Consider the following 27,246-nt stretch of genomic DNA (forward strand, 5'->3'; position numbering starts at 1 on the left):
TGTGAATATTTATTTGTGTCTGTTTGCCGAGTACCGCGAGTTCGACACCGACGGAGGGACGTCGATGGATCGCGGAGTCATCGGGAGTTGCTGGAGAAATGGTACTTTTGGAAGCGTGATTGGATTTCTAAGAAATTTGGCTGTCGTTGATTATTTACATCTATGCATTTGTATCAATACATATCATAATAGGAACGACAGTGGATCGATGGTATCAACTGGAGTAGCTGAAAAGATGGTGCCAGGAATCATATCACGAAGATGGAATTCTAACTTTTGGTTATATTTTACCCAGGCAAGCCCCGGTGCATAACCCCTACTTTTCTGTAGTTTAAATTATATTTGTGCATTAAGTTTTAAGGAGTTGAATGGAACCCACTTGCATATATATCTTTATCCTATGAGTCTTACTAGTATGACAGGATCGTGTAAAATGCTATGCTACAGGACTCTGGTAGAAGTCGAGTGATTGTCTGTCACTCGCGAGAGATAGGAAATATATTATTTGACTATTATCACTTGGAAAATATAAATGGTGGAAAGGAAAAAGATGACCGGGTAGGGATATGGTTTGGGTATTGGTGGGTGTAAGAGGTTGTGTCACCGTGGATGCCGGGCATGGCTTGGTTACACTATTTTCCCTGTCTAGTCGGGTAAGGACGGATCGTTGCATAAGGCTCTAGGTAGGCCATAGACTTATTATCCCGAGCACATACTTGTGTATGGGCACTTAGAAGGCTTGTTGCTCTCTTGTCGTGGATCTGGCTCTTTTCCGAACTGACTGTTAGGGTTTTATTTTGGTGGAGGAGGTCCTTGCACCGCACTGAGTCCGGGACTCAAGGGTGGGGGCTTAGAGTCCTAGTTTGGACGGGGACCTAGACACCCAGGATAGGAGAGTGATGGGTTGGTCCTGCTTGTGCCTAGGGTACAAGCGAGGCGTGTGTTTTCGGGGTACCTAGCTGGGGGCATTGATTCGCGAATCACCGGAAAATCTGGTACGGCTTGTCTACGGTTTAGCATCGTAGTAAGAACTGAAAGATGGAAGATGGAAAAAGGAAATCTGATTGCTTACCACCTGCTTGAAAGTAGTACAGGTGCTTACATAGACTGGTTAGTTAATGAACCAATGCGGATATTAATAAAAATTGAATATAAGGACGCACGCTTAGTAATGCTTCCTACTAATGCAATAAACCCACAAGCCAGATAGCCTTGCATATCCTTGGAGTCTTTTCTTTTCTCCTATCGGGTAAGTCTTGTTGAGTATAATTGAGTACTCAGGGTTTTATTCCCCCTGTTGCAGGTGACAAGTGGAGGCTAAAGCTGACCTTTGTGTGTGGATTCCTCCTGGTGGGCTCAACGAGGATTTCTTTTACGCTGCGATTGTAGTTGTTATTTATAACTCTCGCCAAAAGCTTTTATAAACAAAAGTATTATAATCTGTTGTCATAGTTTATACATCAATGCTTCATCATTTCATGAATAGATATTTATTTCCGCTGTAATTCTGATCACATGTTTATATTCCGCTGTTACATTAAATTATTCAAAACTCTGATAATATAATTACATTCCGCTATTATAGTAATAAATATTATACTCTGATGTTGTACTAAAAGCGATGTAAGAAATGGTTAAGAATGATGTAAGGTTTATTCTCTCATTTGTGATCCTGATGGTGAAAATGTGGATTTTCGAGTTCTTCCCTCGGGTGTGCCCGACGGAACCGAGTAATTTAGTGTTCTCCTTTGGGTGCATAGTGTCTAATGGAAGACGAGCACTCCTGGGAGGCATTAGAATAGGCGGTTCAGCCACAGGTGGTATCAGAGCGCAAATGAGGAAATAAGGCTTCGAAAACCTTTTCTAAACTAAAATTTGACAGCAAATTCTTTCCAAAAAGCTAGGACGTTTGCATGCAAAGTTATATAAGTAGCCCTATTACTATGGTTATGTATCCAGTATAGATGGCACTCTGCTGACTTAGATAGGATTAATCAAGTTTCTATAGGTACATTGACTCGAGCATAGTCCGATAGTATTGACTAGCTACAGGGAGAGAACGCTGTGCCAAAAGTTTGAGAACGGTTGCCCTATATGTTGGCAACAGTGAAAGGATGTATAGGACGTGCATTCATGCATATCCTGTTTATACATTGTAGAGCTCGTATTGCTTGCAGATACACCATACATAGGTGTCACACGTGTCGTAGTTGTGCACGACTGGCTCGTTCCTGTTCCAGAGTTAGGTCTACACTGTGGCTTTGTGTTCCGCATTCACCTATGGTTCATGCCTATCATGACCCATGTCTCCCCGTACCTTTTTTGTGCTCTTGTCGGACCCTTACCCTGTAGTCGTACTAGTCAGTAATGGCATCGCACGTCGCTCACCTCGAACGCGCGGAATTTGGTCGATTCATTCATAGGGATCCCACGTAGGAACCCTGGTAGACTGCGCCAGGACCACTGAACGCTCTGCCTTTATAAGCAGAGCTTGTGTTAGCCTTGGTATCACCACTTGGTGCACTTTAGCTAGTCCAGCTTTTCCTTTGAGCAAGCTTTTTGCTCAGCCTTCCTCACAACCACCGCCGGAGATGGCAGGAGCCTGGGTTAGTAGCTATTGCCTGAATGTTGAGGGTTTTCCCAAAATCCTACATGCCACCTTGTAAAAGCTCGGAGTCAAAGATCGTCCCGAGTATGAGGGCCGTGAGTATGAGGAGCATGGCACTGAGCGGTGTGAGGTTAGCGTCTACATCAGGAAGAGTGAGGAGTTCCTCGACCTCACTGAAGCCTGGAGTGTGACCGCAACCGGGTTTTGCTTCATCGACACCTACCAGGTTGTGGCCCGCAAAGCCTTGCGGTACCTCTGCCAGATCTATGAGGAGCCCATTGCCCATACCCCCATGCAGTTCTTTCCACCTTTGGACGGGAATCGGCAGGCATGGAAGGCTCGCATGGAGGCTTTGCAAGGGCGAGATGCGTAAGAGGACAGTCCAACCATGGTGCACTTGACCACGTACCTGCTTGCTCTGGATGAGTAGTATGACCAGCAAGCCTTTGAACTAAGGATCTGCCTCCAGCGAGCCGAGGAAGCCAAGATCTTCACCCAGATGCTCGAGGTGCAGCTCGCTGAAGCGCATGCCAGTGCTGTAGCTGCTGAGAGCCGGGAAACTGCCATGTCGAAAGCTCTGAAGGAGGCTGAAGACAGGCATGTCCATTAGCTATGTGAGGCCTATCTTGTCACTAGGGCCAAGCAAAGGACGCTGGCTGCTGAAAGGCAGGATGCCCCGATCTTGGAAGGGATCCCTATCCACCCACCAGAGAGAAGGAGAACCGGTGATGTAGAACCGCCAGCACCTCCACCGTCGGAAGTGTTAGAAGCAAAACCCTTGGTTCCTCTCACTCAGCCATTGCCATGAGAAGATGTAGATTAGTTATCTTGGGATGCTATACCCGAAGTAGTAGTGCTTTTTGTCACTGTCCTTCGGTATTGTATTCTTGCCGTTGATGTTCATCCGCCAGTAGGGAAGATGAATGTTGTATCGTGAATGGGAGCCTGAATGCCTATATGATCTACCCGTATAAGACCATTGGAACATGCATTTTATTTAGTTCACTGTGTTTATTGCGTTCATCTACCTTAAGTTCGTTAGATGTGCTTAAGAGTTTCATGGGCGATATTAAGCGGGTTGCAAGAGAAGTTACTATTTGGATGCCAACAGACCAGCCGTGATTGGATAATATAGGACACTATATCGGCTAATTGTGGATATCTCAGCAGAACACTTGAATCTTTTTTTAAAACAAATCCACCATTGGATTTGAATTCCTTGTCCCTTGTTGTGGAGGGAACCTTCGTTGTTTGAATTTTTCCCTTGCAATACTCCCTTTATTCTGTGGTCTATGACCCCACCGCCTTCATGGCGTGTAAATTGGTAGTAGTTGCCTGGTTAATAGCTTATGGTGCCGCGACGACACCGAGGGCTCCCTATGGAACAGCTGCCACATGGTGACGCTGCTCGGCACGCGTTGGTATCGAGGTTGTTGACCAAGTACCTTTACCAAGTTACACTGCCATACCACTTTTGCTACAAATAATTTCCTTGGAAATGTTCAGGTGTTCAAACGGGAAATCCACAATGGGTTGATGACATAGTGTTCTCTCAAGGTAAACAAGAGGAGATGGTTTCGGAGGAAGAAAGTATGATATGGTCTCAGTCTACATGAAAGACGGACGTGGTCGAGTAAAGGAAAGAAAAGAAGAGTAGTAAGGAAGGATAGTCTCGAGTAGTAGGGAGTGCTTGTAAAAGCCTGAGTGGATGTCATGTCCCAAGCCCTATGTTTAGTTGACCACGCTATGTATGCCAGGTTATTTCGCTGCATGCCCTGCGAACGCCATCTGTGTCGGGCCCTTTAGCTTCCCTTTCTCGCGTGGCCGCAGCATTGTGCCGCACTCGCCGTCCTTGTGCACTGTGCACTTTTCCTTTTCCTAGCGTCCGGTCGGCTCTCTACCCCGCACCGTCGTTCCCCGTACCGGACCCCCCCTCATTTCCCCTTCCCTCTCCTTCCTTCTTCTTTTGGTGACACAACAGCTCGCACGCCTGCCTCGTTGAGTGGACCCCTTCCCCTCTCCTCTCCTTTATTTCCCCCTCTGCCGCTTGTGCAGGGAGTGCACCATGGCCATGTTTATCTCCACAGCATGACCTATCTTTGTACCTCATCCATGCTATCTCCACTTCCGGTGTGCTACGCTCCACCTCCGTTCGCCACTATAAGATGCCCTTGGTCCTTGCTCTTCTTCTTCATTCCAAATTCCCTCGCATTCGGAGCAGAGCTACGTGATCCAGTTGTCACTTGTGGAATTAGGTTCGTCAGTCTGAGGTGATGGTGTAATCTAAGGAGAAGAAAGGATCCGGTTCATCGAAGAAGTTTAAGTTCCCTTGGGGTAGTCAACCTTAGGGTTCACGATGTTTTACTTCTCCGTTGACTGTTTTTGGATCTGTTGGTGCTACGCCATGTTTTGGATAATCATTATCTTGTTGTTTCTCCATTGTCCTCGTCTATCTTGACTTCTGGATTAAGTCTCAGTTGTACCAGGTTGCTCTTAACCATGTATCCCTAGATACCTGTGTGGTTTAGTATTCGAAGTCGTGTAATATTTTGTGTAATCCCTAATCTACGGAATGAGATAGCATGTTCCCCTCTTCTGGTTCTTGCTTCGAATCTCAGGACAAGATTCTTTTTAAGGTGGGTTGGTTGTAACACCCCTGGTGTTACGATCTCGTTTAGCACCGCAATTTAGGCCTAAGTAAAATTTTCAAAGCGAGTTTCTCATGTTTTTAGTTTAAAATGTACTTGAGGCGATAAGCGAATCTGGTGACCTAGTTTTGTGGACTCGAATAAACGCCCAAGTTAAATTACTCAGTGCGTAGAAATATTTAGGAATGTTTGACGACGATTCTAGCAAATGGTTTGTTCGGTTAGATTAAGCATGAAAATCAACTTTTATAAATAAAATAAAATCCATTAATAAATAGAACGATACATATATATAAACTCACAGGTTTATTTTGTTAAGCACTAACTAACGAGAAAGAGAGTACAACAGCTTCATTTATTTTTCCGCCGTGCAACGTACTCGCCTGGCATTACTTTTGATCACTGTCTCGTTCTCATCGTGGCCCTGCAATTCGCTGCATTGCAAAGTCTCCTCATCCATCCGCATCCATGCTCCCTGGCTTTTGCTTTGTTTCCCTCTCTGACTTGATTACTTCTGTCTACATTTGCCGAGCCGCTCCTTGTTTTCCCTCCCTCACTGCTTGTCTCTATTTCTCTGATTGCCTACCTTGCTTATCTCTGCGGCTGCGGTCTTGTCCGTGCCAACCGGCACGCCCTGCCGGCCACATTGGGCCTGGTCGTCCTAGCGTCGTGTTTAAGTAACCGAGCCCGCACGTGTCTCCTTGCTTGTTCGTCTTGAGCTAGTCTGTGAATGATCTTCTCCTTCTCCCTTCTTAATTTAATTAGCACACATACACTCTTTATTGCTGATCAGCCCCGTTGGCACGACAAGGACACACTCGAGTCCAAGTCCATCATGAATCAACTAGCCAAGTTGACACATCGAAAGACCAAAGACCACTCATGTCCATCGCCTGAAATCCAAACACGGTTCACTGTGTCTTGCACTCCGGGCACTGTAGCACCGTAGAACCAATGTAGCACCACAGAATCTCTGTAGCACTGTGGAAAACACTGTTCACCATGGAAAACATCGTTCGCTGCAGAAAACATTGTTTATTCGAGCATCACGTCGTGCACAAGCAGCGCTTTATTACCTTTAAGCAAGCTAGTTAGCCACTAACCTTACGACGCGTCGTTGTTGGGCCTATGCTTCTCTAGTCATTCACAGTAGCCATGCCTAACCTTCTCATCGTCCTCCTTATCCTCCTCTTGCTTAATTCCATCCCCGCGTCTCCTGCCTTTAAAAGGATACGCCGAGCCGTTCCGCTCCGCTGCTCACTTGCTTCTCTCAAATCAAGTTTCTCTGTTCTTGCCCATGAAAGCTGCGTCTATTGATCTCCTTCCTCAAGCAGCAATAGACCAAGGTAGATAGTCCCCATACATCCCCTACCTCCCTTCTACCTCCCCATGCCCTTGGATTTGGAAGTCATGGCCAGAATCGCCATCAGGCGAAGGTCCAGCAGCTGTCCATGGCGGACGAGCTGAGGAGAACAAATGCCCGGTGCTCTCTGTGTCTCTCTTGAAGAGTCCTAGCCGTATACCCGCTCTACTCTTTGTTTAGTCCACAGCAGCAGCTTGTCCTATGCATGTGCTAGTAGCAAAGCCGAGAACCAACTCAGCTCCTATTCACATAAAGTCAAGAGTCGTGAGCCATTAACCCACTCCACCCATTTCTTTATTCCTTTTTCCTTTCTACTAAACCAGCAGCAGCACGTGGCCACTAATCACGTTTCATTTACTCTCCTCGTGATTAATTAGCGGCCACCTTGCACAATTAATATCTCCACTATGCTAACTCCGATTCCATCACTTCTTCCTAAATTCATCTAAAATCGAACCCTACCTATCCATAAAGTTTCATAATTTTTGGAACGCAGTTGAATTTATGTGAATATTTATTTATGTCTGTTTGCCGAGTACCGCGAGTTCGACGCCGACGGAGGGACATCCCTGGATTGCGGAGTCATCAGGAGTTGCTGGAGAAATGGTACTTTTGGAAGCGTGATTGGATTTCTAAGAAATTCGGCTGCCGTGGATTATTTATAGCTATGCATTTGTATCAATACATATCATAACAGGAACGACGGTGGATCGATGGTATCAACTGGAGTAGCTGAAAAGATGGTGCCAGGAATCATATCATGAAGATGGAATTCTAACTTTTGGTTATATTTTACCCAGGCAAGCCCCGGTGCATAACCCCTACTTTTCTGCAGTTTAAATTATATTTGTGCATTAAGTTTTAAGGAGTTGAATGAAACCCACTTGCATATATATCTTTATCCTATGAGTCTTACTAGTATGACAGGATCGTGTAAAATGCTATGCTACAGGACTCCGGTAGAAGTCGAGTGATTGCCTGTCACTCGCGAGAGATAGGAAATATATTATTTGACTATTATCACTTGTAAAATATAAATGGTGGAAAGGAAAATGATGACCGGGCAGGGATATGGTTTGGGTATTGGTGGGTGTAAGAGGTTGTGTCGCCGTGGATGCGGGGCATGGCTTGGTTACACTGTTTTCCCTGTCTGGTCGGTTAAGGACCGATCGTTGTATTAGGCTCTAGGCAGGTCACAGACTTATTATCCCGAGCACATACTTGTGTATGGGCGCTTGGAAGACTTGTTGCTCTCTTGTCGCGGATCCGGCTCTTTCCGGACCGACTATTAGGGTTTTATTTTGGCGGAGGAGGTCCTTGCACCGCACTGAGTCCGGGACTCAGGGGCGGGGGCTTGGAGTCCCAGTTTGGACGGGGACCTGGACACCCGGGACAGGAGAGTGATGGGTTGGTCCTGCTTGTGCCTGGGGTACAAGCGGGGCGTGTGTTTTTGGGGTACCCAGCTGGGGGCATTGATTCGTGAATCGCCGAGAAATCCAGTACGGCTTGTTTACGGTTTAGCATCGTAGTAAGAACTGAAAGATGGAAGATGAAAAAAGGAAATCTGATTGTTTACCACCTGCTTGAAAGTAGTACAGGTGCTTACATAGACTGGTTAGTTAATGAACCAATGCAGCTATTAATAAAAATCGAATATAAGGACGCACGCTTAGTAATGCTTCCTTCTAATGCAATAAACCCACAAGCCAGATAGCCTTGCATATCCTTGGAGTCTTTTCTTTTCTCCTGTCGGATAAGTCTTGCTGAGTATAATTGAGTACTCAGGGTTTTATTCCCCATGTTGCAGGCGACAGGTGGAGGCTAAAGCTGACCTTTGTGTGTGGATTCCTCCTGGTGGGCTCAGCGAGGATTTCCTTTACGCTGCGATTGTAGTTGTTATTTATAACTCTCACCAAAAGCTTTTATAAACGAAAGTATTATAATATGTTGTCATAGTTTATATATCAATGCTTTATCATTTCATGAATAGATATTTATTTCCGCTGTAATTCTGATCACATGTTTATATTCCGCTGTTACATTAAATTATTCATAACTCTGATAATATAATTACATTCTGCTGTTATAGTAATAAATATTATACTCTGATGTTGTACTAAAAGCAATGTAAGAAATGGTTAAGAATGATGTAAGCTTTATTCTCTCATTTGTGATCCTGATGGCGAAAATGTGGATTTTCGGGTTCTCCCCTGGGGTGTGCCCGACGAAACCGAGTAATTTAGTGTTCTCCTTTGGGTGCTTAATGTCTAATGGAAGACGAGCACTCCTTAGAGGCATTAGAATAGGCGGTTCTGCCACACGAGGAGGGCGAGCTCGAGCTGGTTGTACCCGACGCGCTCACCTACGTCGTAAGAACGTTCTCAGCTCCCGTCTTCCTTTTTTTCTCGTGTGTGGGGGGATTGTATTGGATGAATGAATGGCTTATCAGATGGCGGTGTGCGAATGCGTTCTCGTGCCGAGGTGATTATTTATTATTAATTGTCGCAGCGTTGCGATTATTTTTTGTTTTATTCTGCGTTACGTTTATTCACCTCGTTCGCTTGTTGGTTTCAGCCAGACTTATTTAACCAGCCAACAGTGTTTTCCTCTCACAACAAACCAGCATCAGCCAACCCAAATCAGTCCAGAAACCAACCAACCAACACGCCGATTATAAGTACTTTGTGGCAATGCAGATTTAGGTCGATTTTTCTGTGGATTTGAGGTCATCACTGATTGGCATGAATGCGTGATTGTTTTTTTCAATCTAACATAAATGTTGTGTGAAGAGAATGTGTGTGTGTGGGGGGTGGGGGTGAGGGGGTGTTTAGATTCTGCGAGTTAATTGCTGGCCTCTGTGGGGGTATTCGGATTTGTTTGCCTAACCTGTTAACTTACCTGGCAATGTATCCGAGCCGACGTGAGAATGCAAGACTAGTTCGTAGTTACTTCTGCAATCCCTGAGTAGTAGCACTAGTTTACAGCAATTTATGGTACCCCTTGGGTGAATTACGAAGCCTTCTTAATTTCAGTGCTAGATTTAGCAGGTCACTGGGACAAGTTAGCTGGTGATTGGCGGTAGTATAGTTTGTACGGTTGGTTCACGTGCACATTTTCCGTTTTCATTTGCTTTTGGCTGGTTTTCCGTTACCTGGCCTGCTTGGTGAAAACTCTGCTATGTTATCATGATTATGTATGAACTGGCAAAAAGTTTCAAGTTTCTTTTGCAGTTTTTCGATTATTCTATTTATGCAAGCTCATGCTCCAAAAATATACCCCCCTAACTATGTTAACTTTAATGATACCATAATCACCTTAGTTACATAGTTCTGTATGACTAATGAGGGATATTTGACTAAAACTTGAAGTAGTTTGCTATTTTATTTTTTAATAGTAAACTGTATGGACTTCTTATTCCACTATGTGGGGACCAATGAACTGATACTGAAGGAAAAATAACCATGTATTTTGGTAGGCCCTTGTACTTTACAATTTATAGGTCCACACGAATCAATTTCTGCTGTCGAGATCAGTGCCTGGAGGCAACATATAGACACAAATTGTCTCTTATACTCTGATTTTTTCTTTGGAATTTATTTATTCATATTTTCAACTCATTTTCCTTTTTTTTTGACTGATGTAGGACTTTCTAGCTTTTTAGCTCAATAGGATTTGTGTGGGGGACACTACTACAACAAAAGAGTCAGTAGTTCAAGCTAGTTGGGTCAGGCTAATTGAAACCCAACAAGAAAAGAGCCATGTAAACCAAAGAGGAACAAAGAAAGAAAACTATTGCAATAAAACAAAATAGTGGGTTTTTTATTTCTAATTTCCATGTCTATCCAAACACTACTATTATGGTGTACAAAGATTATTATTTTTTCATTTGAAATGCAATATTATATGGTATGTCCATTCTTATTCTGGAATTTGATTCGTCATTGATAACTATTGGTACATTGACATTTCTTACTTTATTGTGCTGCTTAAGTTCCTGTGTCCAAGTGAAGTGTTTTGGGTTAAAAATACCATGTAGTCAACAGTTTACAGTTCACAAGTGGATTTTGAGTCCAGCTTTCAGTTCTTAAGAGTGAGGGAGTTGATTGTACATCTAAGTTACGTGGGGAGGTAACTCATACAGGTTTGTTTGGATTCAAGGGATTTAATATATTTGTTATATGATAGTCCTGGGGTTACCTCAATAATTATGTAAGTGATAATGGGTATTTTGAGGGATGAATTATTCCTTCTAGGCTTATGCTTCACTGCTTCTATTGATAGTGCATTTAACTTTGTTGCCCCATACCTGTCTATACTTCAAGAAACTGCTTTGTCCTTTTACATACATGCTTTATCTTTTTAGTATTAGTATACACTCTCATAGTACAGTTTCATCCTTCTGGATGTTCAGCCTTTAAACTTTTACTTATAACTATGTTCCTTGCGCTAAAAGACTAAAGCATGTTGTATTATTTACAGGATGAAATAATTCAAAATGTGTTGGGTCATTTACGCAAGAAATTCGAAGGTGAAATAACTCATACGAATTTGGGTAAGAGGAGTAAAAATTGCCAACCTGTTTGCTCTGTTGAGTTATGATGTTGTATTGGCTTATGTGAAAAATTGTTCACGCTACATATAGGTTCGATGTATGGATGCCATGGTTCGTTCTTGCCAACATACCCACGTTCCCCTTTGGGCTTTCCTCAATACAGGAACACTGAAGATCCAAAAAACCATGGCAGTGCCTCTAGATCACCATATGTGCCAACAGAGGTACACTTTACAAAATTTTACATATATTGACTTACTAGGATTGCTGCCTACATGTGACAATATTACAATGTGCTTCCAGAATGCGCAAAAAGAACCATTTTGTTAAGACCGAATTAGACAGCAGCAGGAAAAATGACTACTGTCGAATATCCAATGAGAATGATGGCAATCCTTCTCAACAGATGCTAAACAGAGCAGTCAATGGTTCTGAGCAGAAAGCACCGAAAATACGTATCAAGGTGAACAGCAATAAAAGTTTGCCAAGAAATACTGCTGCTATATATAGTGGCCTGGGCCTAGACATTTCCCCTTCATCATCTACAGAAGACAACCTAGATGAGACTGCTGGGGCTCTGGTGCCCGAAGTTTTGCCTGATGAATCTCCGCGTACCATATTTGAGGTTAAGTTTTACCCTGTCCGTGTTATTGTGGATAGCCTTGTACGATTGATTTTTTTTAAGAGTTAATGCATTGTGTTGTTTGAACAGATAATGGCCTGCCATTTTATTCCTGGAGGACACTTGCTCTCACCCCTCACTGGAAATGTTCTAGAATTGAGACAAAAGCCTAAAGTGATGGTAAAACAAGAAGCACCTGAATTTCAAGTCAAAGTAGAATTGCACGGAGACTTGGGCCATACACTCTCTGCTATTCTGGATAACAAAGATAAGTGTACCAAGGAAATCAAGTCTGATGGAAAGAAAGACAGTACTCCCAATTTCAAGAGTTCAAAATCCAGAGTTAACAAACCACTTGCTGTGAATAAGGAAACTAAGCCTTTACAGGATGTTTTAGATGATACTGGTTCAAACTTCATACCTACAATTGTAAAGATCGAACATTCAGTCGAGGACTCAGCAAAATTTACAGGTGGGATTTCAGATAAAGTGAAGGGATCGAAAAATGGTCCATCAAAAGGACACATTAGTGACAAGAACAAAAACAGTAAGGAAGAGCCTTTGCTTGATCATGGATTCTCTTGTAAAAACAAATGTGATTCTGATGAGTACAATGATCAACCTTGTGCCAGTTCAAGTCAGTTGCAAAACATTCCCAACAAAACTTTGTCACTGGAGAGGGACAGAGGAAAAGTATTGGATATGGAAGATGAACCATCTCAGTACAAAAGCAAGGAAAATGGAGGCCTTTTTAGTGCAGATTCCATGGCTGTCATGGTAGGAAATGTTGATAGAAATTCTTTAGGGATGATGAAAGGGAAGAAGAAGAAAGCTTCCTCTCCGCAAGCGTCTGGGAAGAAGCTCAAGTTCAAGACAAAGAAACAATTGAATGACAACATGGACAGAAAATCTTCTGGTGAAGATAAGGATTATACTTTAGACCATAGAATTGATTTGGCTAATTCATATCCAACAGATAAGAGTGTGAGGCTTGAAAAAAAGACCATCTCATCTGGGGAGATTGGTAACAAGCCAGATGTTGGAAATGATGGTGACCCCAATATCTCTGCCATGTTTGATGAGAAATCAGATCCTTTGCCATTAGTATATAGGAATGGGACTACGGAATCATCCGCAACCCTGACTGCTCCGGAACCCATTTTAATAAATGAACAATGGGTGTGCTGTGACAAGTGTGAGAATTGGCGCCTTTTACCCTATGGGATGAATCCAGATATACTTCCCAAAAAATGGCGGTGTAGCATGCAGAGTTGGCTGTAAGTTCATCCACTTTGTTCATTTCTTGCAAGTATAGTTAAATGCTTTATTTGGTTTATAAGTGTGTTTATTTTGGTATTTGCATCTTATTGTAGGCCTGGAATGAATAGCTGCAAAATAACTGAAGGCGAGACCACAAGAGCCCTTCGGGCACTTTATATGGTTCCTGAACCTGAAAATAACATTAAGGATGGTGGTCATGATAATGCTATGTCAGGCATAGGCGCAACTATTGCTCCAACTTTTCAGGGAAATATACAGTCCAGTTCACTGGGGAAGCTGAAAGGTTCCCTTGATGGAGCCAATGTGGCAAATACTTTGGACTCAGCTGGTATGTCAAAGCCCTCAAAGAAGCTACATGCTCCTTGTCGGTGTTTCGAGTCACCACCGACGAGTAAATTTCTACTATTACGCGTCTGGCTCGGATGGTGTGCTTAAATGACACGAGGTTTATACTGGTTCGGACAGAATGTCCCTACACCCAGTTCGTTGCTGCTGCTCGTGTTACTAGCACTGAAAGTTCGTAGTAGGGGTTACAAACGGTCGAGAGAGACACGAGTCCCAAGTCTCTGGTGGTGTGTGTTGCGATGAGTTCCGATTCGAGTTGAGTCGAGTCGAGTTCGGATCCTTGGTCCGATCTGTTGCGATGTGTTCGATGCCCTCTATTCGGTCTCTCTGCTTTCCCTTTTATAGGCCAAGTGAGAGCACAGGTTATAGTGGAGGAAGAGGAGAGAACGAGAGGAAGAAGTCCTTCAGAATCGCTGGGTCCTTCTTCTCCTTTATGTGGGCCCTGCCAACCCTATGGACGTCGACAGGGATAGCTTCTCGTCGTGGCCCTGTTGAAAGCTCTAGTTTGGTTTTGATTAAATGATGAAACCCTAAGTGCTATCCTAGTTTATCAAAGTAATTATGAGATAGGTAGCACTACTCCAAGTGATGAAGCAATGACGAAGCTCATGTCGATGGTGATGACATGGTGATGATCAAATGCTTGAACTTGGAAAAGAAGAAAGAGAAAAATCAAAGGCTCAAGGCAAAGGTATAAATAGTAGGAGCCATTTTGTTTCTGTGATCAAGACACTTAGCGACTGTGATCACATTTAGGTTAGATAGCCGTACTATTAAGAGGGGTGAAACTCGTATTGAAATGCGGTTATCAAGTGGAGTGCTAACACCCTTGAAAATGCTTGTGAAAATGTGCTAACATATGTGCACAAGGTGATCCACTTGGTGGTTGGCACATTTGAGCAAGGGTTAGAAACTTCACCGGCGCCCTATACAGAAAAGACAGGGGTTCACAGAGTGATCGGACGCTGGTGGTGCAGTGACCGGACGCTGGGTTCAGAGTCTGGTCAGTGACAGCAGTAAGCACACGGTCTCAGTCTTGTGACCGGACGCTGGCATGTAAACTGACCGGACGCTCATGGTCTGAGTCCGGTCAGTGCTGACCTACGCTGACATGAGGTGCATAGAGGAAACGTTGAGTGACCGGACGCCGGGTGAGTCCGGTCGAGCATGACCGGACGCGTCCGGTCGTGAAATTTCACGTTTGGAACCTTACTAGAAACGACCGGATGCTGGGGTCCTGCATCCGGTCACTTTCTAACTGACGCGTACGGTCATCACTTGACCGTTGAGATCAGGCGATCGGCGTTTGAAGCCGATGACACGTGGCAAGCATCGGGCGACCGGACGCTGGGGTCCTGTGTCCGGTCGAACTGACCGGAGCATCCGGTCACCCCGTGTTGTGCCCAGTGAAGGGGTACAATGGCTCTATTTCATGGGGGCTTCTATTTAAGCACCATGGCCAACTCAAGCTCACCCTCTTGGCCATTTGCATTGACATAGCAACCTTGTGAACTTAGCCAAAGCCATCCCACTCATCTCTATCATTGTTTCATCATCATTGTGAGATAGGGAGAGAATCCAAGCACATTGCTTGAGTGATTGCATCTAGTGGCACTTGGCATTCGTGTTTCGTTGCGGGATTCACTTGTTACTCTTGGTGGTTGCTGCCACCTAGATAGCTTGGAGCAGCGAGGATCGTTGAGCGGAGGTTGGTGATTGTCTCCGGCTCCGATCGTGGTGATTGTGAGGGATTTTGTGCCTTACCCGGCGGAGAGCCAAAAGGTAACTCTAGTGGATTGCTCGTGTCATTAAGTTACCTCGCTTGTGGGTAGGTTCTTGCGGTGTCCATATGTGTGGACGAGGTTCGTGCAACACCTCTTAGCCGCCGCACCACCAAGTGTTGGTCGACACAACGGGGACTAGCGTGTCGGCAAGCACGTGAACCTCGGGAGAAAAATTGGTTGTCTCGTGCCCTTTGGTATTCTCCCGGTGATTGATTTAGTATTCATCTTGTGATTGGTTCACTCCTCTACACGGCGATATAATTACCCTACTCACTCATTTATATTCTTGCAAATTAGTTGTGGCAAGCGCTTTAGTGTAATTAGAATTGAGAGCTTGCTGTGTTATTTTAAGTTCATCTAGTGGAGCTCTTTAGAGTAGCAAGATTAAGAGCTCTTAGTGAGTAGTAACATTGCAAGTTGTGTGCCTAGTAATCATTGCAACTAGAATTGTTGGATAGGTGGCTTGCAACCCATGTAGAGCTAGAGCAAGTTTGTATTTCGCTATTTGTCATACTAATCAAATTACTCTAGTTGATTTGTAGATTTTTAAATAGACTATTCACCCCCCTCTAGCCATATTAGGACCTTTCACCTATCTGTCGCTGGCGCCATGTGTAGGCATCGTCTGTCGGTCATGGCGCTCCACTCCGTCCTAGCAAACGTCATGGTGAACTGACGCGTCCGTTAGTGTTTGTATGGGGGTTAGGCAGAACAGCACCGGTACGCCCGACGCTATTCCTGACGTAAACCCCCAAGTATGGCCTGTCATGGGCCATGGGCTACATCGAGGCATGCCAGTCACTTCCCTGGCTTCAGAGCTTTGACCCAGACCCATATGCTTGGACCTAGGGTGGTTGGTGGCGGTATGGGTCTCCGTCGGGCGAGGCGGAGCACGGACCCAAGGGTCAGGTGAGGCGGAGCCCTATCCTCAGAGGTCGGGCGAGGCAGAGCGTGAACCCAAGGGTCGGGTGAGGCAGAGCGTGGACCCAAGGGTTAGGCAAGACGGAGCCCTGCCCTCAGAGGTCGGGCGAGGTAGAGCGCGGACCTAGGGGTCGAGCGAGGCGGAGCACGGATCCAAGGGTCGAGCGAGGCGGAGCCCTACCAGTGGGCGACGCAGAGCTTGGTCCCGAGGGTCAGGCGAGGCGAAGCGCGAACCCAAGGGTTGGGCGAGGCGGAGCTTGGACCCGAGGGTCGAGCGAGGTAGAGCGTGGACCCAAGGGTCGGGCGAGGCGGAGCCAGCCCTCAGAGGTCGGGCGAGGCGGAGCTTGCGTACCTAGGGGTTGGCAAGAGCTGTAGTCGCACTCTCGACTGCTCGGATGAATTAACGTTGATGGTTATTTGCTCTTCCTCTTTGGGTACCTTAGTATTGGTCCCCGACAGTAGCCCCCAAGCCTACGGAGGAGTAGAATACTCCTTCGGAGGTTTTTCCGAACGAGAGGACTCCGAGGGCTCTGGCCCTCTTTTGTCGCCCACGGCATGTCCAAGGGATGGTGATTCCCTCCCGTCAGGGTCGAACCCTTTGCGGGTATGGCCGTGAGATTTGGTGTGTTGTTAGCTGGCTAGTTCAAGTGGGGTCCTGGCATACCGTTCATGGGGATCCGGCTAGGGCCAGCTTGGTGACCAGCTTTAGATTCTCAGCGGTTAATCCATATAATTCTCGAGTCCGTTCGACCGGTCCCGAGGGTTCTCTGCCTTTCTTCAGGAAAAAACCATGGATCGTACCTAGCTGCGACTCGATTGTGGGCTGGGATGCCCGTGGCGCTCATGCGCCTAGGTACTGGCCGCTTGCGGACCCATCCCTTTCCATCCCTTATCCTAAGGGTGCCTGGAGCGATTGTTAAATCCGTTGATGGGCCAACCTTTGAACTCCTAGGTCCAGGCGGGCCGTAGAGGTGTTTTTGATCCGTATTCCTCTTACTTGTGACGAGTCATAGCCCGTTCGGAGAGGTAAAACGTCTGGTGAGTTTTCCGAGGGAACTGATAGAGATTGCGTGCGCACTTCCCACGGCGGGTCGTTGTGGTAGATCATGGTAGGCGCAGAGATCTAGGCGGACGGTTGGTCTCCTCGCATCCATCGCCCCTATAAAACCAAAGGGTTCGCCCCAGGGTTCCATACCTTGCATCCTTGCCTCCAGAGCCACGACCGCCGCCATCAATCGCCTAGGTTTCCCCGTCTCCGCATCACCACCGCCATCGAGCCCACATCCAACCGCCCCCAACTCTAATGGATCCGTGGTGCCGCTCCGACATCACCTTCCAGCGCATGGAAGGTCTCGTCCGTCGTGGTCTTCTCCATGCGTGGATGTTGGCCGAGGAGTGGCTGCTGCCCGGTGAGGAGGATATGCCATCGCCGCCCGATGGCTATGTGGTGTCATTCGTCCACTTCCATGAGTGTGGGTTCGCGACACCCGCCCACAGATTTCTTCGGGGGCTGCTGCACTACTACAAGATCGAGCTACAACACCTCAATCCCAACGGGATCCAACATATGGTGACGTTCGTCGCCCTGTGCGAGGGATTCCTGGGGATCATCCCTCACTTCGATCTGTGGAGGTACTTCTTCGTCGTCACTCTCCAGAAGAAGAGGGAGAAGAGCGGCAGGCAGGAGCTGCACATGCCGATGGGGTGCGCTGGCATCGAACTCCGGAACAAATGGGTCGGCGAGTATCCGTCGATGCGGTTGTCAACGTCCAATAAGGGGTGGCATTCGCAGTGGTTCTACCTCAAGAACAACGCCGCCGCCCCTCTACCGGAGTTCACCGGGCGCCTGATCGAAGAGGCCCCAGAGTCGTGGAGGAAGTGGGGTGTCCTGGAGAAGGACAAGAAGAAAATCCAGGACCACATCACCACCATCCACATCCTGAAGGGGTCAGGCATCATCGGGGCCTACCACGCAAGGAGGGTGGCGCCGCTGATGACGCGTGCGCTCCCGCTGTACGCGATGGCGCCCGAGGCGTCGTTCGATGGAACGACGCTCGCCGAGGGGGTGCTCCCCAACTCCAAGATAGCACAACGCATCAAGGAGGCAATGGAGCCCTCACAGGATGGTGTAGGTGCCCCCCTAGATTTTGTTTACCCGGTGTCGGGGCACCCGATGCGGCTGGAATCAGGCCACGTCGTCTTCGCAAGTTTCCCCTCCTCATGCCTCCTTTTCAATTGATTTCTCAACTTCTTGATACTAACCTTGAGAGGGGCGTGACCAGCCGAGGGGCCTCATCTTCACGGAACACCTGGCTCCGTTGCCGAGGGATTCGTCTATGAGGGCGGCGAATCACGCCGAGGGCGAGCGGTTGAGGAAGGCGAAGGAGGACAAGAGGAAGAAGAAGCAGCGGAAGCTACAGACACGGGAGCGCGGGGAGGACACTGATAGCGACGACAATGATGATGATGGAGACGATGACGAGGTAGTCGATGACATCGAGTGGGACGGCCTAGAGAATGAGGATGTGCTGATAGATATCGGTTCATCCTTGCAGGGGTCGGCACCCTCCCCGTTCCACGGAGGGGAGGGCACGTCCGGGGAGCCGACGAAGATGAGCCATACCATCGGCCTGCCCTAGGAGCCAATAGGGGTGGACGGCTCTGCTGCTGCGCTTGAGGTGCCAGCAGAGGACTCCACCGTCGCGCCCCAAGATCCAAGGGGAGCAAGCCCCTCTGCCCAAGAGCAGGGGGCGGGCTCAAAACGGCCTCGCCCCGACAAGGCAGAGCAGAGATCGGGGGGTTCACCCCCCAAACGTATCTGTCGTCCAACGGCGCTGAGGTGAGTCATCAGCTCGTCTGTTTTCCCCTATTTTGGTCAGATTTTATCGCGACTCATGCTTTTCGTCTATTGTAGCGTCGGGAGGCAGCGTTATTCTTTGGTGTTGGCGCCAAAGAAGAGCGTCACCCTTCAAGCGAGGCAGCAGCCGTTGGTTGGCATTGCGCCCTTTTCGGGCGGGAGCGGTGCCAGTGTGACTGCGTCGCCGACCGGTCAGACGTCGCCCAAGGTGGCGCTCGTGCCCTCGGTAGGACGGACGGACACGAGGGCTGAAGGGATGCCTTCGGAGGTCGCGGAGCAGCCGGCGATGGCGGCGATACCGCTGCCGACGACAGGGTGGACGGGGCTGCTGACCGCACTCGCGACGGGCATGATGCAGTCGGTCGAGACTCTGCCGACGTAGGCGGAGGTGGCGGCGGCTGTGACAGGCGGGTCACAGCCGGGCCTTGTCGTGGCGGCGCCTGAGGAATCGGCGCGACCCGCGCCATCGGTGGCCCAGGTGACGGCGTCTGGCATGGGCCGGACGAGGGGATGCGACCGAGGGGTCCCTGGAGGTCGTGGTGCTGGGAGAGGAGTCAGCGTTCGTATCGCTGACCCCTCCCGTTGCTGGAGGGAGTGTTTCAGTGGGGACGTCACGGCGAGGAGGATCAGCGGCGATCGGGGCCGACGGGGAGCCGTCCCTGGCCCTGATGTCGGTGGGTAGCGACTCACCTGTGCGAAGCGAACCCCTGCTCCGTTGGGTGAGTCCGGGGGATCCAACATCGACGCTCTTCACTCTCGACGCCGCCGCTGAGAGCGTGGAGCGGGAGAGCCTTGATGTGGGGATCGCGTCCGTGCTCGAAGCCCTGGACCACGTCCGAGGTGCCTTACGCGACCTTGTCGTTCCCCATGGCCGGGTATTCGCTTGACCCTGCTTCTCGCCCTTTTCTTTCTCTATATATTTTTGTATTCTGACCATCATCTCCTTTCAGTCGCATATCGCTCGCAGCCGAGGGAAATCTCGGTTCCTTCATGAGTAGAAGGAAACCTATGACCGCCTCGTCGAGGAGGCGCGGCTATGCGGGGAGGTGACCGCTCAGCTTGTTGCTGCCCAGGAGAGAATGGCCGAGCTGACCCCCCTTACCGAGGAGGTAGACAATCTTCGGTCGAAGGTGGCCGAGACCCGTCGGCATGCTGATGAGGTCGAGAGGACGTTCGAGGCCCTGTCAGCGAGATCGCGGAGGGATGACGAGGAGGCCGCCAAGGTCAGGAAGGAGCGGGACGAGCTGCTCCAGAAGGACACCGAGATCCGCCAGCGAATCCTCGACCTTCTAGCCGAGGTCAAGAAGGAACAGGAGCTGAAGCTAGGGGCCGAGGAGAAGCTCGCGGCCATGGAGAAGAAGGCGAGCCTGGATGCCACGACGGTCGCTCGGCTGCGCAAAGAGCGGGATGAGCTGCTCCAAACCACGGAGAGCCTCCACTCGGAGCGTGGCGTGGCTCGCGAAGAGCGCGACCAGGCCTTCCAAGAGCGTGACCAGGCCAACCTGGAGCGCGACGACACGTAGCAGAGGGTCGGCTCCCTCCAGGCCGAGCTTGGAAACGCAACGGCCCAGAAGCTGGAGGCCGAAAGCATTTCTGTCGGGCTGGCCATGGACCTCGCCAAGGCGAGGAGGAATCTTCAGGCAGTGAACGACGAGCTCAGTATCCTAAGCGCCACCCTCAGAGTGGTCTGCGATGACATGGAGGTGGTGAGGTCGGAGGGGACCAGTTCGCTCGCGGCCCGCGCTGTCGAGATCATGGCGAGGGTGCGCCAGCTTGAGAGGAACGCCCTTCACGACGGGGTTAATCAATCCTTCGTGATTGCTCGTTCTCATTACGGGGACAACATCGACCTGGAGACGATGAGCCATGGCTTCGTGCCTGGCTATGAAGCCCACGAGCTGGAGGAGATGGAGATGGCGGTGGCTCCTCTTTCGCAGGACCTGGCGGACAGAATAGAGGGCATAGTTCTCCCCCGGAGGACTTAGTTAGCCAAATAGGTCGAGCAATCATTCATGTAACAATTGGACAAAGTCTGACCCCTCTGTACTATCCGCGCGGGCCTCCGGTGCGTGCAGCTACAGCTCCTCAAGCGCCTCGGCGATTGCGTCGAAGTTGGCGGAGTGGAGAGGTCGGGCGGCGGTGGGAGCAACTGCCAACTCTCCCTCCGCCGTGACGTTGAAGTCCAGGTCCCCGAAGTGCATGTGCGCGCCCGAGACCCAGCTGAGGTTGTGACTAGCCATTCGAGGCCTAGTGTTGATGTCGAGACGCGCAAAAGGCCCTGGCGCGCCAACTGTCGGTGTTTCGAGTCACCACCGACGAGTAAATTTCTAATATTGCGCGTCTGGCTCGGATGATGTGCTAAGAGGACACGAGGTTTATACCGGTTCGGACAGAATGTCCCTACGTCCAGTTCGTTGCTACTGCTCGTGTTACTAGCACTGAAAGTTCGTAGTAGGGGTTACAAACGGGCGAGAGAGGGATGGGTCCCAAGTCTCTGGTGAAAGGGGTGAACGGGTGCTGAGAGAGCTCGGTTACTACTCAGCCGTGTGTTCGGGGTTCGATGGGTTTGTTCGGACCTGGCTTGAATCGATCCGATCGGTTATCAGATGCCCCTCAATGGAGCGCTCTACTTTCCCTTTTATAGGCAAGGGGAAAGCACAGGTTACAGCGGAGGAAAATAGAAGAACGAGACAGAGAGAGCCGAAGGCCTTCAGGATTGTCAGGTCCTTCTCCTTCATGCGGGTCCCGCGCGACACTGTAGATGTCAAAAGAGACGGTGCCACGTCGCGGTCTTGTCCGTCACCGGCGCCATGCACAAGCGTCGTCTGCCGGTCATGGCGCTCCACTCCATCCTGGTGGATGTCGTGGTGATCCGACGTGCCTGTCAGTGTTCGTACGAGGGTTAGGCAGAACAGCACTGGTACGCCCGACGCTGTTCTTGATGTGAATCCTCAGGTATGGCCCGTCGTGGCCTCGGGTTACATCGGGGCATGCCGGTCTCTTCCTTGACGTCAATGTTTTGACCCAGGCCCATATGCTTGGACCCAGAATGGTTGGCGGCGGTATGGGACCCCATCGGGCGAGGCGGAGCCCGCCCCAGAGAGCGGACGAGGTGGAGCCCGCGGCCTCGGGGTCCGGCGAGGCGGAGCACGAACCCAAGGGCCGGGCGAGGCGGAGCGCAAACCCAACGGTCGGGTGAGGCGGAGCCCAGAGCCTTGGGGTCGGGCGAAGCGGAGCGCAAACCCAAGGGTCGGGCGAGGCGGAGCCCGTGGCCTGGGGGTCGGGCGAGGAGGAGCCCTCCCCCAGAGGTCGGGCGAGGCGGAGCTTGCGCGCCTGGGGGTCGGTTTGAGCCGTAGTCGTGCTCTTAACTGCTCGGATGAATTAATGTTGATGGTCATTAGCTCCTCCTCTTCGGGTACCCTAGTATTGGTCCCCGACGCTCCTTCAAGTAGAAACTTCCCTAAACTGAAGGAAAAAAGGAAGCTAGTGGAATCATCAGATAAAGGTGCCCCACCTAATGTTTTGTTGAAGTTCACTAATACCTTTCTGTTGTTTTGATTCTAATGGTTCACATTTCTGCAGGAGAAATTGTTGGAAAAGATCAAGTACATCGAATGAGAAGCCGTGTAGGGGTTGATCATGATAACCTGAGAGCATCAAAGAAAATGAAGAAAGAATCCAATGGCCCTGTGATGAAGCATCAGCCCTCTGAGTTTGAAATAAGCAAAAGTAGTCCTGCTAGTGAGACTCTGAAAAACATTCAGAAGCGCAGTGGTATTTCTCCTGGCATGGGAAAGTATGTTTTATCTTCATCAGGTAAACATTCTCATGGTGAAGATAAAGTCTTCTCAGATGTGGTCATTAAAACATCAGATACAGAGAACTCTGGCCCTCGAGACTCATCCATTAAGAAGAGAAAATTGAAACAAAGGCAGTCAAGCCAACATGATCTGGACCCACGCTGTAGCAATACTGACACAAATGGTATTACAAAACAAAATATTAGTGAAACTAATGCTGTGAAGAAAAAAACCAGGCCAGAACTGAAGTTGTCAAAGACAGATAGGACAACTACCGATTCTAGAGGCACTGTTGGTGGAGTTGATGATAGGATATCTACTGACAAAAGAGTGTTTAAGTGAGCAACTTCATGAAAATACCCATTTCCAGCATCCATCACTCTCAGAAGGCACCACAAAGAGGAAAATTGATCGTGCACAAACATCTACAGCTGCAACTTCGAGTTCGTCCAAGATGTCTAACTCCCACAAGTATAAAGCTGATTTTCAGGAAATGAGGGCCTCACCTGTAGAGTCAGTTTCTTCCTCACCCTTGAGATCTTCTGATAAGAATCCTTTGGGTCGATATAGAAGCTCTTCATGGACAGTTACAGAAAATGTGCATTCTCAGGAGTCAGGGAAGAAAAATTCTTCATGCTCCAACAGAAATTATGATCTTGGGTCTGATTGTGATAAAACTAAGGCTCATATTTCTGGTTGCTTTAACGGAGACGTGGGTCATCATGTTCAGAAGGATAGGGACTTGCTGAAAGATAAACAAGACGTGATGAATGCATGCCTTATAAACAAAGGTTCTGGACTCGGTATTAGAAATGTCCAGTTGAATCCTGAACATAAAATCAATACAGATGTCCTTTCATCACATGACAACCATGGTCACAAGCAACCAACAGGTCGTCAGAATGGGAAAACACCGCCCCATTTCGGTTCAAACCAAGGTGACCATGCAAACTTGACTTATGGGAATATTAAGCCTGATAAAGGGAATATACCACATAAGGACCAGAAAACAAATCCATCTGCAGTCAAAGGAAGCAAGCAGCAGCCATCCTTAATCAATGCATCAAATGGTGATGCCTCTTACAAGGCAAAACAAATAGAAAAGGCTGTTATCGGAAATTTGGAAACTAGGAAGCACGTAACTCTCAATGGCAATGCTTCAAATCTAACAAGCGCATCTGTTCTACTGAAGGAAGCTCGAGATTTGAAGCACTTGTCTAAACGTCTTAAGGTTTGATTGCTCAAAACATTTCTTATATTTTTACTGTTCCCATTCAAAATCCTCTCTTGTTGCAGGAAAAAGGGGATGAATTTGAGAGTACAAGCATGTACTTTGAGGCGGGTCTGAAATTTCTCCACGTTGCTTCTCTGTGCGAGACTCCAAATGTTGATAGCTCCAAACAAGGGGATTCTGTACAAGCTATGAAACTGTATTCTGAAACAGGAAACCTCTGTGGGTAAGAAACATCCTTATGGTTTTATTTCTTTAAGGTCTAGACAACAGTTGATTTATCATTCTTTTTATGATATTTGTGTCTATTATACCAAGTTTCAACAACAATTTTTATTTCTTGTAAGGAAAATTGATTATATTGGTTAATGGCCATTTTATAAATGAGGATTCTCTATAAAGAGAGCCTAGATTAGTTGTTTGATGGTGTGGAAGCATGTTAGGTGCTTATTTCTTATTAATGAAAAGTTTCCTAGTTCCTCCTGGTTGGTCTTGAAAAAAATTAAATGCTTGTTTATGCGGTTATAGACTTCAGCATGTTAGAACTTTCATCCTTTCTTAGCCTATGTTGATGACATTTCATAATTTAAGTTACATAAAGACTCTAATGTGCCTTGTCATTTGTACTTGCGTTGCATGATTAACTAATCTCTTCCTGTTGGCTTTGTTGTATTCAACAGATTCTGCGCTCACGAATTTGAGCGACTCAAGAAAATGGCAAATGTTGCTTTGGCATATAAATGTGTGGAAGTGGCATATATGAAGGCTGCTTTCTTTAAAAGTCCTGGTGTAATTAAAGATAGGCATCCATTGCAGGCAGCATCTTTGATGGTTGCTCCAGGTTTTTGTTTTCACACATGCTTTGGCTCATGTATCTGAAATTCTGAATTTGAATGTAGCAAGCCTCTAGGGTCATTACAGCCTATTTTGTTTGAGGAATGTCCTTTAGGATGGGTTTGTTCATTATGAGAACATCCAATAGTTTTCATGGATTGATCTTATTATCCTTTTCGTCTGTAAGGTCAGACACATTCTCAAACCAAGCTGGATTTAGAATGATGAATTATTCAATTAAACTTAAAAAATTGGGGATGCTGCAATTCTGAAGGATCTGATTTGTAGTATATTATATCATATTATATAATTAAGTAGCATTGTTTTTTTTCAAGATCTTGGCTTGAGAAGTTATATTTTTGCACTTCACTAGTTAGCAACTTAGCATTGTGATGAAGTAAAAGAAGTTTTCTAATGATTCTAGCATTTCAGCCTTGCACAGATTTGGTAAATCTTGCATCAAATTTTCAATGCATCTCTTGCTCAGAGAGGTAGATGCCTAATCTACCTTTCAGATGTATGAAACAGTGCAAACCTACACTTTATTTAGAGTGACATCAATGCAATTAAGTTTATCTTGATTAAAATTCTGATTGTAAAAATTTTCCTTTTCTTTTTCTAGCTGAGTCTCCATCATCTTCCGCTTCAGACATCGATAATTTAAATAACCAGAGCACAGTTGCTAAGGCTGTTTCTGCAAGGGGTGTATACTCTCCTCAGATTGCTAGCAACCCCATATCTCGGAACAATCATCACTTGATGGGATTGCTTTCTTATGTAAGTTCCTGATGTCATTTTCAGTTATACCACTAGGATTTGTATATGCAAACAGTTAAAATGTAAACTATCCGGCAACTTCTCTCTCGCTAATATATAAATAGTCTCGCAGAAGCTTCTTCTGATGTGTAGTTATGGAAGTTGCATGACAGTGATAAGTGCACAATTATCTTGTTATTGAAATATGCTAAATACATTGTGAATATCAGAATATGCAACTGTCTGTTCCACATCAGACTTTTTTTTTAACTTTATTCATATACATCAATGGGCCCCCCTTTTAGATAGTTCACCTATGCAATTGTTTGCATACACAGTTCTGCATGTCCTGTTTGTCATCTCTGAAGGCACTTGCTGCCCTTTTCCAATATATTAGAGGTTAGGATAATATAAGAGCATCTCCAATAGTTCCTAAAAAGTTAATTGGTAAATCAACGAGTTTTCCAAGTGGCTAAAAAAAGTTGGGAGTATATTTGTTGAATTTCTCCAACAGTTTCCAAAATCCTGCTCCTAAAATATAGAAGGCAATTTTGCAGCAGGAATCCTGAACTATTTCCAAATCACCCTAACCACTTTTATATTTTTTCTCTCTTGTACATTTGCATTGGGAACCATGTCCTACTCTTTATTCTTCACATCCTTCCACCTCTAAATTGGCTGATCGATACGCAGGCATATATTTCCGCGTGGCTGGGTCGATTTTCCCAAGTGCGAAAAGATTGGGAGTTAAGTTAGGGAGTTGTTGGAGAGCATTTTTTTTTCAATCGTACTAAAACATCAAGATTGATAGTGGGTTTTGGAAACTCTTGGAGATGCTCCAAGGGCATGGACTTTAATGTTTGGCCAGCAAACTTCCTCATACATGGAGAATAATTGGCCTCTCTTTTGTAGTTTTTGTTTGCACTTCTAATACTTCCCCACCTTCAGATGGCCCCCACCTATTAGTGATGCAAGTCTGGTTCAGATTTATAAAGAGTTCCCCTCAGTCACAAGAAAGTGACTTCAAAGTAGTACTCTAGCTACCAATTTCTGCTGTACCATGTTAGCAAAATCTTCAATCTGTTTGTTGGATATTCGTTTGTTCATTCAGGTGTTCACTAGGTATTTATTCCTCATAGATAATCCACTACCAATGGCCCTTGATTCTGTATCACAAGCTTGTTATAATTCCACATTTTCATGAAATGGTGCACACAACAGAGCTAAATGTACAGTATCTTCATATTGTGACCTGTGAGTAAGTATTCCAGTTCCTGAATGTTCTTTTCTTTTTACAGGCAGAGGACATAAATAATGCATTTGAGGGAACCAGAAAATCGCAAACTTCATTTTCAGCTTATCTTTCTGGTATTGGAAAGAATCAGGTGGATGAAGTTGCTCTTGTAAGGGAAGTACTTGATTTCAGTTTTCATAATGTCAAGGGATTGCTGCAACTGATTCGTCATTCTTTGGAGTCTATCAACCATGAAAATGGTAAATAATCTAACAAGTATAGGTCTCTCTGAATAGAGATTTATGATGACAAGGTTGCTTTGGCATTTGTGCTATACATTGGTACCTCCTCCAATCTGGATGTAGAAGTAAACAAGTTTAGAGAGTAATCAGTTGTGAACGGAACGGATT

The 27,246-nt window shown here is 47.0% G+C and overlaps 1 protein-coding gene across 1 annotated transcript; it reads left to right on the top strand.

The window, feature by feature from the left end:
• The first annotated feature begins 3,107 nt into the window (after positions 1 to 3,107).
• On the top strand, positions 3,108 to 27,104 carry LOC136510762 (cysteine-tryptophan domain-containing zinc finger protein 5-like). The gene is given in 16 exon segments (XM_066505108.1): positions 3,108 to 3,205; positions 8,427 to 8,508; positions 8,926 to 8,988; positions 11,099 to 11,171; positions 11,262 to 11,395; positions 11,475 to 11,483; positions 11,485 to 11,796; positions 11,884 to 13,070; positions 13,167 to 13,442; positions 22,431 to 22,486; positions 22,564 to 23,105; positions 23,107 to 24,012; positions 24,078 to 24,238; positions 24,693 to 24,853; positions 25,469 to 25,623; positions 26,901 to 27,104. Coding segments are annotated over 16 exon segments (4,419 nt in total).
• Positions 27,105 to 27,246: the final 142 nt, after the last annotated feature.

Source organism: Miscanthus floridulus, chromosome 16 (assembly GCF_019320115.1).
Source record: "Miscanthus floridulus cultivar M001 chromosome 16, ASM1932011v1, whole genome shotgun sequence".
NCBI classification, from domain to species: domain Eukaryota; kingdom Viridiplantae; phylum Streptophyta; class Magnoliopsida; order Poales; family Poaceae; genus Miscanthus; species Miscanthus floridulus.